This window comes from Candoia aspera, chromosome 1, assembly GCF_035149785.1.
Source record: "Candoia aspera isolate rCanAsp1 chromosome 1, rCanAsp1.hap2, whole genome shotgun sequence".
Lineage (NCBI taxonomy): Eukaryota > Metazoa > Chordata > Lepidosauria > Squamata > Boidae > Candoia > Candoia aspera.
This window is the reverse complement of record NC_086153.1, coordinates 182,548,470-182,562,235: the sequence shown is the minus strand read 5'-3', so window position 1 is coordinate 182,562,235 and position 13,766 is coordinate 182,548,470. Positions and strand designations below refer to the sequence as shown.

Below are 13,766 nucleotides of genomic sequence, written 5' to 3'. Positions count from 1 at the left end.
ATCTCACAGAAGGTGACTCTGGGTGGTGTACAATATAACTATAAAATAAAACAGAATGCCATTAAAAACATTGATGTAATTATAAAGAAGGCTAAGCAAGAGCATTAGATGTTCTGAACAGTGGAGCCATTTTAGGAGATCACCGTTGCCTTGAAGTTAGGTTTATATATAACTTTTATTACCTTTACCTGATTTATTTTGGCAGGCTGTTTACATTTTACAGACAATAGATCATAGCTACAAGTGAAAAAAAGAAAACCCTTTAGATCCCAGCCCGAGAGCTGTCCTTTTCCATAATAATAGCCTTAACAGGATACTCAGGGACCATACTTAACTGTTAGATATTAGGGCTGTGCAAACCCTTTGAAAGAGGTGCTTTGCACTGCATAAGAGTGCGTGCAAAGCATCTCCCTTTAAATCACTAAAGTGGCTGTGTTATTTTCCAGGATTGTGCTGGAAAGCAGCTGTTAGCTGGCTCTGCAGGTGTGTGCACACATAGCCACTACATGAACAAGTATGCAAATACAGCTGAGAACAATGCATGAAGTGGCTGCTGGAGCCTGGAAAAAGACATACCTGCTTCAGTGAGGTGCTTCACCACTTTTGAAAGACTTGCACAGCACTGTTGGCTACCACCTCTAAAACATTCTTAAGATTAGGCTTCACCTTGTTATTTTTACAACTGCTGTATTATGAGTTCCATTCATAGATGGGAAATTGAGACATCAGTTTGCCTAATACTACCTGATGAGTTCAGCAGAATTTTAACCAGATCTCAATCCAGTCCTCTTTCTGTTATACTCTGCAAGATCCCGTAAAGAATGCATTTATGTTGGACAAAAAAGCATATCTGGAAATCGGTATTAATTTGGTTGCTCTTCTACTTCTTTTGCAGGTATTGGGTTCACAATGGCCACAGCTTTGCCCAGAACCCTTGGTGAATTGCAGCTTTATCGCATCCTGCAGAAAGCCAATCTCTTGTTCTACTTCGATGCCTTCATTCAGCAGGGAGGGGATGATGTTCAGCAGTTATGTGAGGCAGGTGAAGAGGAGTTCCTTGAGATCATGGCCTTGGTTGGCATGGCTAGCAAACCTCTTCATGTTCGAAGGCTTCAGAAGGCTTTGAGAGACTGGGTCACAAATCCAGGTCTTTTTAACCAGCCTCTTACATCCTTACCAGTCAGTAGCATTCCAATATATAAGTTACCCGAAGGATCACCAACTTGGCTGGGAATATCTTGCAGTAGTTATGAACGGAATAGTAATACCCGGGAGCCTCACGTGAAGATTCCAAAATGTGCCGCCACAACATGTGTTCAGAGTGTGGGTCCTGGCAAATCTGATGGAGTGGGGAATTTAGTGCTGCAAAACAGTAGTGAACAGAGACTGTGGCAAGGACACCACGCATCGGAGAGTGAGCATAGCCTTTCTCCTGCTGACATTGGTTCTCCACCCTCACCAAAGGATAACACAGAAACTTTGGATGCAGCAGCAGCTCTGTCCGTCACCGAGTGTGTGGAACGCATGGTTTCTACCCTCCCCAAAAGTGACTTGAATGAAGTGAAGGAAATGCTGAAAATCAATAAAAAACTGGCCAAGATGGTTGGTCACATCTTTGAAATGAATGACGAGGACCCTCACAAAGAAGAGGAGATTAGGAAGTACAGCGCAATCTATGGCAGGTTTGACTCGAAGAGAAAAGATGGCAAACATCTCACCCTTCATGAGGTAAAATGGGGACTGCTGGCTGTTTTTTTGAACTCCTTCTCTGACTTTTTTTCACCCCCAAATCAAATTTGCTAGGGGAACATTGGTATGTTGTTCTGTGTCAGAGTAATAAGAATTTTGTAGTCAGGAAGTACTTTTAATAAATTATTTTTATAGATGTATTGTAAAAATATTCATTTTTAACTAAATGTAATACATTAGGTACTTTTCTGGAGGACACTTTAAATAAAATAGTACTTGAAATGGAAAGCCACCGTCCTGTGTCATTCCAGAACTTGGAATTGACAAACACATCTTTTAAAATCCTTTTTCTGTTCGTTCCTTTTGGAAACCTTTAGAGTAAATTCACATTAGGTTATTTTACAATATCCTTCTTTAAAGAGAGCTCAATATAAGGAACTTAATTATTAATTATTATCTGTTTTCAAGTCTGCTCTAAAGTTTTTTTTATGCATTTACAGCAATAAAAAATGTTGGTAATTGAAGAAAGGATGTTCAAGAGTTTTGATTTCTCTCCAGAGAACTGTTGTACTCCTAATAAGATGATCAACAATTCAGGGACATATATTTTTTTTAAAGCTTTCATTCATTTCAGCTGCAACTCTGTGAAATCATATGTCTGTATGTTGTGTTGCAGCATTTAAACCCAAGCTCAAGATGATTACACTTTGAAATGTCCATTTCTGTTTGGATGTTGTTGAACAGTAAAACAATTGAGTAAATGTATGTGTCAAACTGTATAAGCGTAATCTTAACAACTATACATTTTATTTCTGTTTGAGGATAAGAACTAAATATTTCCTTTGGAAAAAGCAAGAAAACAAAGAATTGTACCTGTCCAGTAGAGTTAAATATGTCTAGGTCTAATGACATTGCTGGTTTTGAACATGTTCAAGACATTGTTGGATTGTGAACAAAACTGTAAACTGTTCTACATAAAAATGTAGTTTCTCTTTCTGCCTTGGAGGTTAACTCTCCAGGCACCTTGTGGTGTATGTTAAAGCCCTTAAGGTTTTGATACTTTGCCTATGCCCACTTAGCATAATTGGCTTTCAAAAACTGACTTTGACTGACTTTTGTTAATTTTTTTCATAGATTATAGTATACAATTGTAGCACTTTGATTATTTTTCATTAGCAGTACATTCATTTATTAATTAGCATAAATAGTTTATTCTCAGCTGTAACAAATTTAATAGTTAATTATACAATTCCTTACGCATTTTCCTGGGAGCCAAGTTTTATTGCTTGGATCACTAAACTAAGCGGAGCTTAACTTCTGAGTAGGCATATATAGTGTTGCACTGTTAAAAATATTTGCTCATTTTTGGGTAAGTGACAGAACAGTTCTCCAGATCTTTTGATGTCTTCCTGTCCATCCCTAGTCAAATTTATTATAACAGTTCTTCCTTTTATAAAAAATAGGTATGGCCCGGTTGATATAGACCGCTGCTGGACATTTTGATGAATATATATTTTATGTGCATGAAACCAGAGAAAACACCTGTGGATTTGCATATATGGGGTTCTTGAATGTTGGAAATTTTATTGCTTGGATTTGTAACAAATGATTGGTGTTAAAGAAAGGTCATCAGTAGACCTTTCATGGCTTTGTTTTGTCCAAGGGATGGTTTTCTGCAGTTATGTCATTGCTAGTGAGCAGCAGTTTCTAGTTGATGGGCTAAACCAAAGGCTTTATTTCTTTCATGGGATCCTCAGAACAGGTATAGCTTCCTGCAGTGAAATAACAATTCAGAGCCAGCAAACATTTGTTTTTGTAGTCTGTATTTTTGATGGATCATAAAGCTTGAAAAATGTGCCCTGTTCTACTTGTTACATATTCGCCTTCCACCACTTCACTTCTGAGCAATAAGCCTATCAGAATTTAAGATGATTTACAATATTGCATAGATTTGAAAAGCATAGACTTGCGATTCTTCCTTATTTACTATAGGTAAATAAGAGTGGCTATGGAAGTAATACAGAGAATGCTGGATTTTAGGTTCCTTCCTCCCATCTGAACTCCATTCTAATGTTGATATGGAAGAGCTCCAACACGGATTTCTCCCCTACATCTGGCACCGTCTTTCCTTACTCCCAGTATTAATGGGCTTTCTCTAGTTATTTTGTTGGCTTTCTCCACAAATTTGTTATCTAAATAATCCAGTAATTTAATTTTAGTTAGTATAGAGAGTGAAGAATTCATCTTGGAATAAGTTCCTCTAAGTGGCTTTTGACAAAGCCACTTCTTCCTCTTCCATTTTCTCTGACTTCCAACCATTACTTGGTTTGTGTCACCAGTAATGGCTTCTCCGTAGATTGTTGAAGAGAACCCATCTTTCTGCAGTTTAGGGTCATTGTGTGTTAAATATCGTGCCCATGTCTTCAAAGATACAGTGTTGTGTCAGATATTGGTTGTTCGGTTTTTCTTGCCTAACCTTTGTCTTTAGGAACATAGAGACATGGATGGGATATCTGGTGTTTACTTGTAGGATAAGAAAGGAATGTCTTCCTCCACAATCATATATTTGCTTACTCAGAAGAACAAAATCCTGTTATTGTGGAAAGCGGTTTATAATTTGTGGATATATAATCAAAATCTATTTAAGCAACTTCCAGGCTGTGTACAGTTTTTACAATCCAGATTACCTCTCTTTATAAACATATGCTTGTCTGATGTTGAGTAAACTAGACTGATTTGAGCATATAGATATTTTTGAGCTGATAGCCTAAATTTCTGTCCATTTGACTGTTCGGAAAAATCTGTCTCCTTCTAAATGTAGGACATGTGCAAAAAAGGAGTTCCAAAGGAGTTGGCTGCCACAAACTCTGTCAGTTACCATAAAAATTCTTCACTGAAGAATATGACATACAAGCCCACACGTTTCTGTATTTTATATTAATGAACCATTAAACATTTAATAATAAAAATATTACGCTAAGTATTATTTGGGAGCAAAATGGAATAAGAATTTTTTATACCTGTGTGCATTAATGAATACATTTTAATCCACCCTCTTATTAAAAGAGGTAGAATGTAAACAGAAAGTGTAATTTTGAAAGATTTCTTTCTCATTTGCAAGAGAATTAAGTGAGCTAAGACACAGTAATTATTTCCATCTTCGTGACAACCACAGCATCTGTTTTAGTCTTGGAGGATGGAATAACAGTTGGACTAATGGTGCTAATTTGGTCAATTGTTGACAGTTTTAGAGTTTTAGAGGGAATTGGCTGGCTGGGACTGGGTTTTGGTGATTATTGGTAGATCTCAGGCTTCCGTTTAAGATTTCAGCTAATTGGAAATTTAATTGTTCATTAAATAAACGCTCTGTTGCTTGCACTGGTAAGAATTGGTGGAACTCACTCTTAAAGGATTTAAACACAAACTACTCTGTGACCATATATTGACTTGGTTCACACATATTAAGCCATGGTTTGTTCAATTATGCCTTACTGAATAAATGACAGTTTAGCTCCATATTCATCCATAAACCATGGTCTATACATGCTAAGCCAAAACCATATAAACCATTGTATGGATTAGTATCATATATACACTTTGCCAATGTGTTTTACCACCTATTCTCCTTTAAAAAAAAGTACCGTCCCCACCCCCAAAAGCTCTTCAAAATATTCTTAAGCCTACTGTCTGAAAATCTTGAACTCCAGGGGATTCTTCATGTAAGCCTATTTAGAACCGAGCAGAGGGTACTTTCTATTTCTTCTAGAGAAAGGTATTTCCTGATTTGGAAATTATTTTCTGCTTGCTCCAACTCTTTTAAAAGTCTCCACAATATTTTCAGTAAATGAACCATTTCTTTGTTATCCAGTTGTGAGGCACAGGTTTTTCTTCGTAGGATCAGTGAAATTAATTTAGCTTGTTCACATTCTATTTAGGAAAAAAACTTCCCCAAATTATGGTGTGTTTCATTATTAGGTGATCTGATTTGTTCGTTACAAAATTAAATTATTGGGGCATTGAAGGTCTAAAACAGGTAGTACAGTCTGACTGTCATTTCCATTCCTGGTTAGATGCACCAGTTAACATTAAGAGTTTAACATTCCTACAACTTTCTTTCACAAAAAAGAAATTTATGCACTTAACTTCAGTTAAACAGGAGTTTAAGCACATTCACTGTTTTGGCGGGCTTAATATAAAGGCATTTTAGCCATCTCTTTCATTTTATTAGCTCTTAATAGATTGAGTCAAATCTGCAGTTTGAATGATTCTTTTGTTCATGCTTATTTTATACATTTCTGGCAGCACTTAAATTCTGTAGACCATGTCCAGTAACAGAGATAAGTGTGAGACAGATGTTATTGCTTCCAGTTTCTTCTTCTCTTCTCTGTTGTTATATGGATTAGTGTTCTGATGAAATACTGTTTTTGAAAAGGAATGAGTACTTGAACATGTTGGAATAAAGATTAAAAAATTAAATACAATTATCTTTGAATTTGTACAGATATGACATATTTCTAGTTTCTTGGGTGGTGACAAAACAGATTGTTCATAATTGCATCCTGTCTTTACTAATAAACTGTCATTCTTTGAAAGATAGTCCTGTAATCTTGATTCTATCCATTCACCTTATCCCTACTTCTTTTTCCTTCATCCTTGCCAACATAATCATTTGTTCTAGGCCATCAGCTATTTGCTGATGCCCAGAGAATGTGAATTTCTTTTTTTTTTTCTTTTATCTGTTCAGTCATGCCTGATTCTCAGAGACTGCCTGGACAAGTCCCTGCAGTTTTCTTGGCAAAGTTTTCAGAAGTGGTTTGCCATTGCCTCCTTCCTAGGGCTGAGAGAAAGTGACTGGCTCAAGGTCACTTGGCTGGCTTTGTGCCAAAGGCAGGACTAGAACTCTCAGTCTCCTGGTTTCTAGCCTGGTGCCTTAACCACTGCACCAAACTGGCTTTCCTTATCAATATTAAATTTCCCATATTCTGCTATCTTGTTTCAGATAGACTGAACAATACAAAGTGAGAGTTTAAAAATTCTAGCTTAAAACCAGTGCATTGGCTCTTATTTATTGATTTGGTTTATATGTTGCTCCAATCATGTCTGACTGATCTCCAAAACAGTAATGATGAAACCTTAACCAGTTCAAGGGCCTTTTGATATCAGGGAGAATGCTGTTCCAGAGAAGGGGAGCTACAGTTGAGGAAGCATGACCCAGGAATCCCTGCAAGGGATGACATTCCATGAGGGTAAGGACCCAGAGGGAGGTCTCACTGATATCCAGGTCATGAGCCATGAAGGGCTTTTCAAGTGACAAGTAGAGCCTTTTATTACACCTGGAAGCAAACTGGTAACCAGGGTAGCTCTCACAGCAGAGATGTCACATGGATACTTTGCCTTGTGCCCATAACTGTCCAGCCACCGCATTCCAGATCACTCTCAATTTCAAAGTCTTGGAGGGTAGCTTCATATAGAACCCATTGCAGTAGTCTAAACAGGAAGTGATCAAGCCTGAGTAACCATGTGCAAAGCCTCCCAGTGCAGGTAAGGCTGTTACTGGTGCATAAGGTCCTCCTAGCCACAGCTGCCACCTGCCCTTCAAGCAGGAACTGTGAATCCAGGAGGACCCACAGATTACAAACCAGCTCTGAATGGGGGTTGTGATCACCATCCAGATCCACAGATTAGAATCAGTGGGCTTCTGTACCGAAAGCTCTGTTTTGTTGGAATTAAATCTAAGCCTGTCCTTTCCCATCCAAACCCTCACAAACTCCAGACATAGTGACAGATCCGCCATCACATCACTTGTTTGGCCCAGAGTTAAGATATACAACTGAGCATCAGCTGCATATTGATGATACACCTGACTCCATGCCAGTGGATGACCTTCCCCATAGTTCCATGTAGATACTAAATAAGAGGTGGAAAAGTGTCAACTTTTGGGGCATTCCACAGTGGAGGGCTTGACCTCTCATGCCCGCATTACTCCTGATTGGATCCACATGCTTTGGATGGAGGAGAACCACTGAGAACAGTCCTTCCCCATCCCACCCCAAATCCAGCCCTTGCAGATGGTCCAGGGGGTATTGCAGACTGCTAGGAGACTAAGCAGAGGTTTTTAGCGATTCAGCGGTTCACTCACATTAGGCTTGCTTGTTGAGATTTTTGGAGATGAGCTCATGAATATTTATCTAAAGTGAAGCTGCTTGGAAGTTTGGAAGAGAGATTAAATAGTGGGTTCAGACCTTTGCCATGGTCATTTCATGCCCTTCCCCTTCACTTGCACTCAGGTGAAGGCTGTGGTATATTTGCACTGCTAAAGATCATCAAGAGTAAAGCAGAGAGACTGACATACTTTCTATACTGTGCTAAACCATAATGTGATTTGATAGATTTCTGCTTAGTGTCAGGTACAAACCTGTTCATTTGTGGTCATCAGACCAATAGACAAATCTTAAACCATATTTAAACAAGGCACGGGTTGGTTTGTGTGTGAGAGCTGATTTTTGACATGCACTGTCCCATACATTATTTTTAGAAAGAGGTTGTTCAATCTGTAGAGTTTCTCTGATTTGCCCCCCGCCCTTTTTTTTTTTTTGCACAACACTCCAGCTACAGATTTTCAGCTATCAAATAGTTTTACATCTACCCAAAGGAGTCAACAGACATGCTCTATTCTGTCCACCTCTGGGCAGGACTTACTGTATAGTTGCTTGCTGTGTAATTTGTTGTAGACTGAACAGATTTTCTGATTCCTGACTTGCTTAACTTCGGGGGGCCCAACATTTTTTGGACAGTGAGTCCACTTAGAATGTTAACGGCATCTCCCACAAAATGGCTGCACAGCCAGTGAAGCCTGCTGTTTTCATTTTCTAAGGAATGCCTTTAGATCTTATATGAATGTCAGAGGCATTCTTGTATTAAAGATTATGCTTGAAGTGGGCACTTTATTTTTCAGCATTCTAACTTCCTGATTATATTTTTTTGAACATTAAGAGAACATTAAAAGTAGACAGAGCTAACCTAATGTGGTGTTTTTGTCCTTCATGCCCAAGGACTTTATATTGAGGACAGCAGATTTAATAGTGACAGACCACAGATGATCTTTTACTTTTTAAACTGGGATGGTGGACTGTCTTATTGGTAGTTCACAAGTACAGTATAGATTTGTGCCTGTGTCTGCAGAGGATTCCTGTGCAAATGCAATCATTAATTGACTGTAAGTCTCAGCTACTATTTTGCACTTGGCTTCAAAGTGCAGAATAGACATGATTCTAACAAAAAATGAACCTAAAAAATCTGATTACTTCCCATCACTGCTTTCTCACACACTGTACATAATTAATGTCAAGTAAGTCTGGAACCCTTTTTTTAAAAAAAAAAAAATAGTCTCTCAGTGAGAACTAGGTTTTGTTGGTATACAATTGTTTCAGTAGGAATCTAGATACTATAAATCTAGATATTATATAGATTTTCTTTTAAAAAAAAAACTTTAAGACCTGTTGGATGTTGGGATGGGTGGGTGGAAGGACTGTTTCCTCCCATGAAAAGTTGTTATAGAATTGTAACAAAGCTGGAGATAGTCATCCAGCTTCCCACAGATGCCCCTAATGTTTTGAGCAGTGCTACATGTGGTTACAGGGGAAGAGGTTAGTTCTCTTTTCCAGGACTGATGTGCTAATGAGGCAATGATATTTTTTTTGTATGTTTTTTTAGCTCACGGTAAATGAAGCAGCTGCTCAGTTATGTGTCAAGGATAATGCACTATTAACCCGGAGGGATGAACTCTTTGCTCTGGCACGGCAGATCTCTCGAGAAGTTACATACAAGTATACTTACCGGACTTCCAAGTAAGCTACATTTTTTAAAAAAGTAACTTAACTTTAAATGGGTACATGGTGAAGAATTAGAAATCAGTTTGCAATCTTCTTGCCCTATGGTCGGGTTATGGCTCTCACCAGCCTGAACCAGATAAATGAACCAGGTGGGAGGTGTAAATGTTGGTACATTCTTGCCATACCGAGAACGCTAGACCTTTGACCCCATTCTGTGTCATATATCAGCCATTTTGAGCAAAGAGGATTGAACAAGTTAACTGTAGACAGCTGCATCTTATGGTCTCTGTTGCGAACATGGAAAAATTCACATATCCACAGCACTTTTTTGCTAGCGTTGTGGAAAGTTGCATTTTTAAAATCAGTAAACTACTATGGTGTACTCAGGCTAAAAATCTTTCCCATCCCTCACGCGATTAGACTTTTTTATACAGGGAGTGTTGTTTGTAAAACCCCACTTTCTCTCCCCTCACCATACATGGTCCAGTCTAGTGTTAGTGAACCTCCTGTATTGACCATGTACTGTAGTGGGAGGAGGGAATGGCCTTGAGGGATAGGAAGAAGAACTGCTACCAAGACAACGGTCAAATAAAAGAAACAGTCTGGGGCAGAACTGAAATCTGAGAAAATGTCTCAGACAAGACCCTCCCTACTCTGGTCTACCTTGAAGGGCTGACATCAGTCTTGCAAGTCTCAGTGTGCTTCCCCCTCCCTCCCTCCCTCCCTCTTTGTGAGAACTAGGAAGGGTTTTGTCTAAGATGTTTTCTCAAGTTACAGTTCAGCACTGGACTCAGATTTCTTTTATCTGACTTGTCTTGGTAGCAGTTCTTCCTCTTGTCCCTTGGCCCACTACATGTACATTGTCTATCTGACTGTTCTTTGTGAAGCTGCCTTAAAATCAAGAGTCTCAGATTGGGACAGTAGGAAATGTCTGCAAATGAACAAACAAGCGAATGAATTAATAAATGAAGAGAAGTTCAGAGAAGTGTAATTTCCAAGACAAGTGTTCTTCCAAACATTTTTCTGAACATAGTGTATACGTTCCATTGAAAAAAAACATGTTTTCATCTCCTAGGTCTAAATGTGGAGAAAGGGATGAGCTGTCACCAAAGAGAATTAAGATAGAGGTATCGTACTTTTAACTTGTTCTGTTTAGCTGTGGCTGCTGAAACTGACTTGTGTAATAGGAAGCAAACAAACAAACAGTCAAACAGACCACTTAACCAAGAGACCTGTTTCCCTAAAAGATTCCCAGAAACATTCTGAATTAAATAGAATCCAATATTCCTAAGGCTGGGTTCTGTAGACATTGCACATCATCACAAGTAATGGAAAGAAGTTTGTAGAGTCCATTGGAGAAAGAAAATGGATTAAGATAACGTTGCTTTTTACTTTATTTATAAAAATGGTCTTGTAAAGTACCTTAAAAGGTGGTGTAAGGTTTTTAAAACGGAAATAGATTGCAGTTGCTTCTCAATAAAAATAAATAAATAAAATAGGTTTAAAATGGCTGTTAATTGTTTTTATGGCAATTCCAAAAAATGCCTATACAAATCAATCTTTGTTTTCTGTTTGTAATCATATATGCATAGCTGGCCCTTTGTTACATATAGAAACAGAGTTTTGAAAAAGAGGAAGTGAGAACCCTTCTGCACTATGGCTAAATTGAGGTCTTCAAGCAAAACAGTAGTTTTTTTCCTTGACAAAATGAAATCTACACATTATTTGTGGCAAGACCTGAGAGAAAGCATCAATTTATTGATTTTATATCCAGTCGTTATTTTGAACAACTCAAGGAGGCAAATATAATGCTCCCAGCTCCTATTTTCCCCGCAACAATCCTGTGAGGTGGATTGGGCTAAGAGAGAATGATTGGTTCCAAGTAAGCCAGCCAGCTTTCATGCCTAAGGGAGGCCTAGAACGGACGGTCTCTCAGTTTCTAGTCTGGCACCGTAACTACTACACCAAACTGGCTTTTTGAAGTGTGAAGGCAAAGACAGTAAAACCTTAGTTTAATGAACCTCCATTTAGCAGGCTTGGGATACAATATACCAAATTTCTGTCTGTACATCCCCCCAAATACCAGAGAAGTCCTTTGCATCCAGAATAATCTGGATGAAGCAGTTATATTTACATTCATTTCATCATCATTTTATGATATATGTAATTTGCAGAATGTTGTCTGCAGTTATGCAAATGCCACAGATTACATAATTTATATCATTTGTGTAATGACGTTATTGCCAAATAACACTAATCTGCATCAATTGCCTGACGTTTTAATGCAAATGATGTACATCACGATGATGATGTACTTTCATATGTAACTAATTTTATTGGAAAATCTTTTTTAGAAATGAAATTGGGACACATGCTATTAAATTTAATCTCTTTATCATAAGCATCCTATCTAGCTTCAGTTGCAGTAATGTGAATTAATTCTACATGAAGTAAACATTATTCTAACTTTTTTTTTTATTTGCTACAAGACCCTATCCAGTATTGTTTATTTGAAAGTTGGACTTCACAAATATTTCCTGGCATTTCATAATCAGCAGTGTTTGCCCATAACTTTAACGGTTACAACTGCTTAATTTCTGCTTGGTTACATCTTTTGTGCTGTTACAGAAACAAGCCACAATGCCGTAGTAATCCATTTCTTTGCCTGTGTACAAACCTGGAACTAGGGTTAAAGCAAACCACAGTTTGCAATTAAGCTTTAATTAAATGCGGTTAAGTTGGCAGTTTTGACTTACCAGTACATATGAACAGGACTGTTAAGCTAAATCGGTTTTCCCCAACAGGGGCCTTTGCCAGTGTGTTGTGACTGCCATTCCCAGAGGGTGACAGATTGGGGAAGCTGTGCTGAATCATGGACTGAGTTGAAGTCTTGCTCTATAATCATGGCATAAATGGAATTAGGGTTGTTTATTTTTTAATGTAGATGGAACAACCTTGCTTCTGTTCAGATAATTCAATGAACTGTATTTCCTCATTCAGATCTTCTGGGTTTTAGGAAATATTTTAGACTACTTTGGGGGGAGTATTTCCTGAGTGTCTGAAGAAATCTTTTTCTCTCTTCAGGATATTGACTAAATATAGCAAGCTAAGGGAGCTTTCCTTTAAGATTTTCTTTTAAATAAAACTGTTGATGTTAAGTTCTAGAGACCAGACTGCACCGAGTGTAGAGAATATTCTTTTATTTTCAGCAAAGCTTCAAAATGTTAGGCTTGCCCCTGTCCTGTATATCAGCTTGTATGGACCAAATGCATGATGGGTGGGTGGGTGGGATGTCAAACATGTCAAGATAGTGGCTGTGACTGTGCAGTTGAAGCTTGTCCCGTTTTTGATGTGTGTCACATGTGCATCAATTAGACAAACAAGCGAGCATAAAGTAACCCACAGCTAAAGTTTCACTAGCTGTTTGTCCTGTTAAGTTTTTTTTTTTTTAAATACAGACAAGAATTTCTGTTGGTAGCTACTTCTGTCGCTGAGCTGGTTTTATGAATTAAATTCAGAATAGTTTGGACATACTGAGTATTCACATTAAATGACATTCTTTTGAATAACTCTTATACTGTATTATGAATTGGCCTTGAAAAAATCTGTCATTGTTTTGCTTGTGTTATGGAGAGGGATATACAGTGTTCTGGGAATGAATATGTTATAGTTAAAAATAATAATACACAGGTTCAGCATTTTTTGTTCTGTTTCTGCTTTTTGGGAAGACAAATTTTAATTTGATTGCTTTGCTCTGGGTGGATTTTTTAAAATGGGCTAAAAGAAGGGAGTTGGGATGAAGGAAATATATAGGAACTTATTTATTTCTATCTATCAAGGCCAATGACTATTTTTCAACAGCACTTTGGTAGTTTTCTTTGTTTTTGTACTCACTTGAAGGACTTACTCCAATATTGCACTGAACAGAAAGTCTTAAGTGTAAGATTTACCTAAGTAAAGTGTTCAGTAGTGCTGAGTACCACATTTCTTTCCAAACACATTTCCACTGTTCCTTTTTTGTATTTCTTATGATCACAAATAACAAATGTTGACAGTAACATAAGCATATTGCCCCACTTTACATTTGCTGGATGTATTTTGACTCATGTTTTTCAGCAGCTTATAATTCTTTATACAAGCTTGAAATAGATCCAAATAGACATACTTCAATTTTTCAGGCTCCTGATGCCTGGCAGCTGGCCACATGTGTTAATTCAGATACATCCCTCATCCCCCCCAGTATTT

The 13,766-nt window shown here is 37.8% G+C and overlaps 1 protein-coding gene across 1 annotated transcript in view; it reads left to right on the top strand.

Moving 5' to 3' along the window:
- The first annotated feature begins 899 nt into the window (after positions 1 to 899).
- The window catches only part of NAB1 (NGFI-A binding protein 1), a 35,807-nt gene continuing 22,940 nt past the window's right edge, over positions 900 to 13,766 (top strand). The window contains exons 1-3 of the mRNA XM_063318063.1: positions 900 to 1,728; positions 9,403 to 9,536; positions 10,597 to 10,648. Of these exons, the coding sequence (XP_063174133.1) occupies positions 910 to 1,728; positions 9,403 to 9,536; positions 10,597 to 10,648 (1,005 nt within the window). The 5' untranslated portion in view covers positions 900 to 909. The remainder of the gene's footprint in view (positions 1,729 to 9,402; positions 9,537 to 10,596; positions 10,649 to 13,766) is intronic.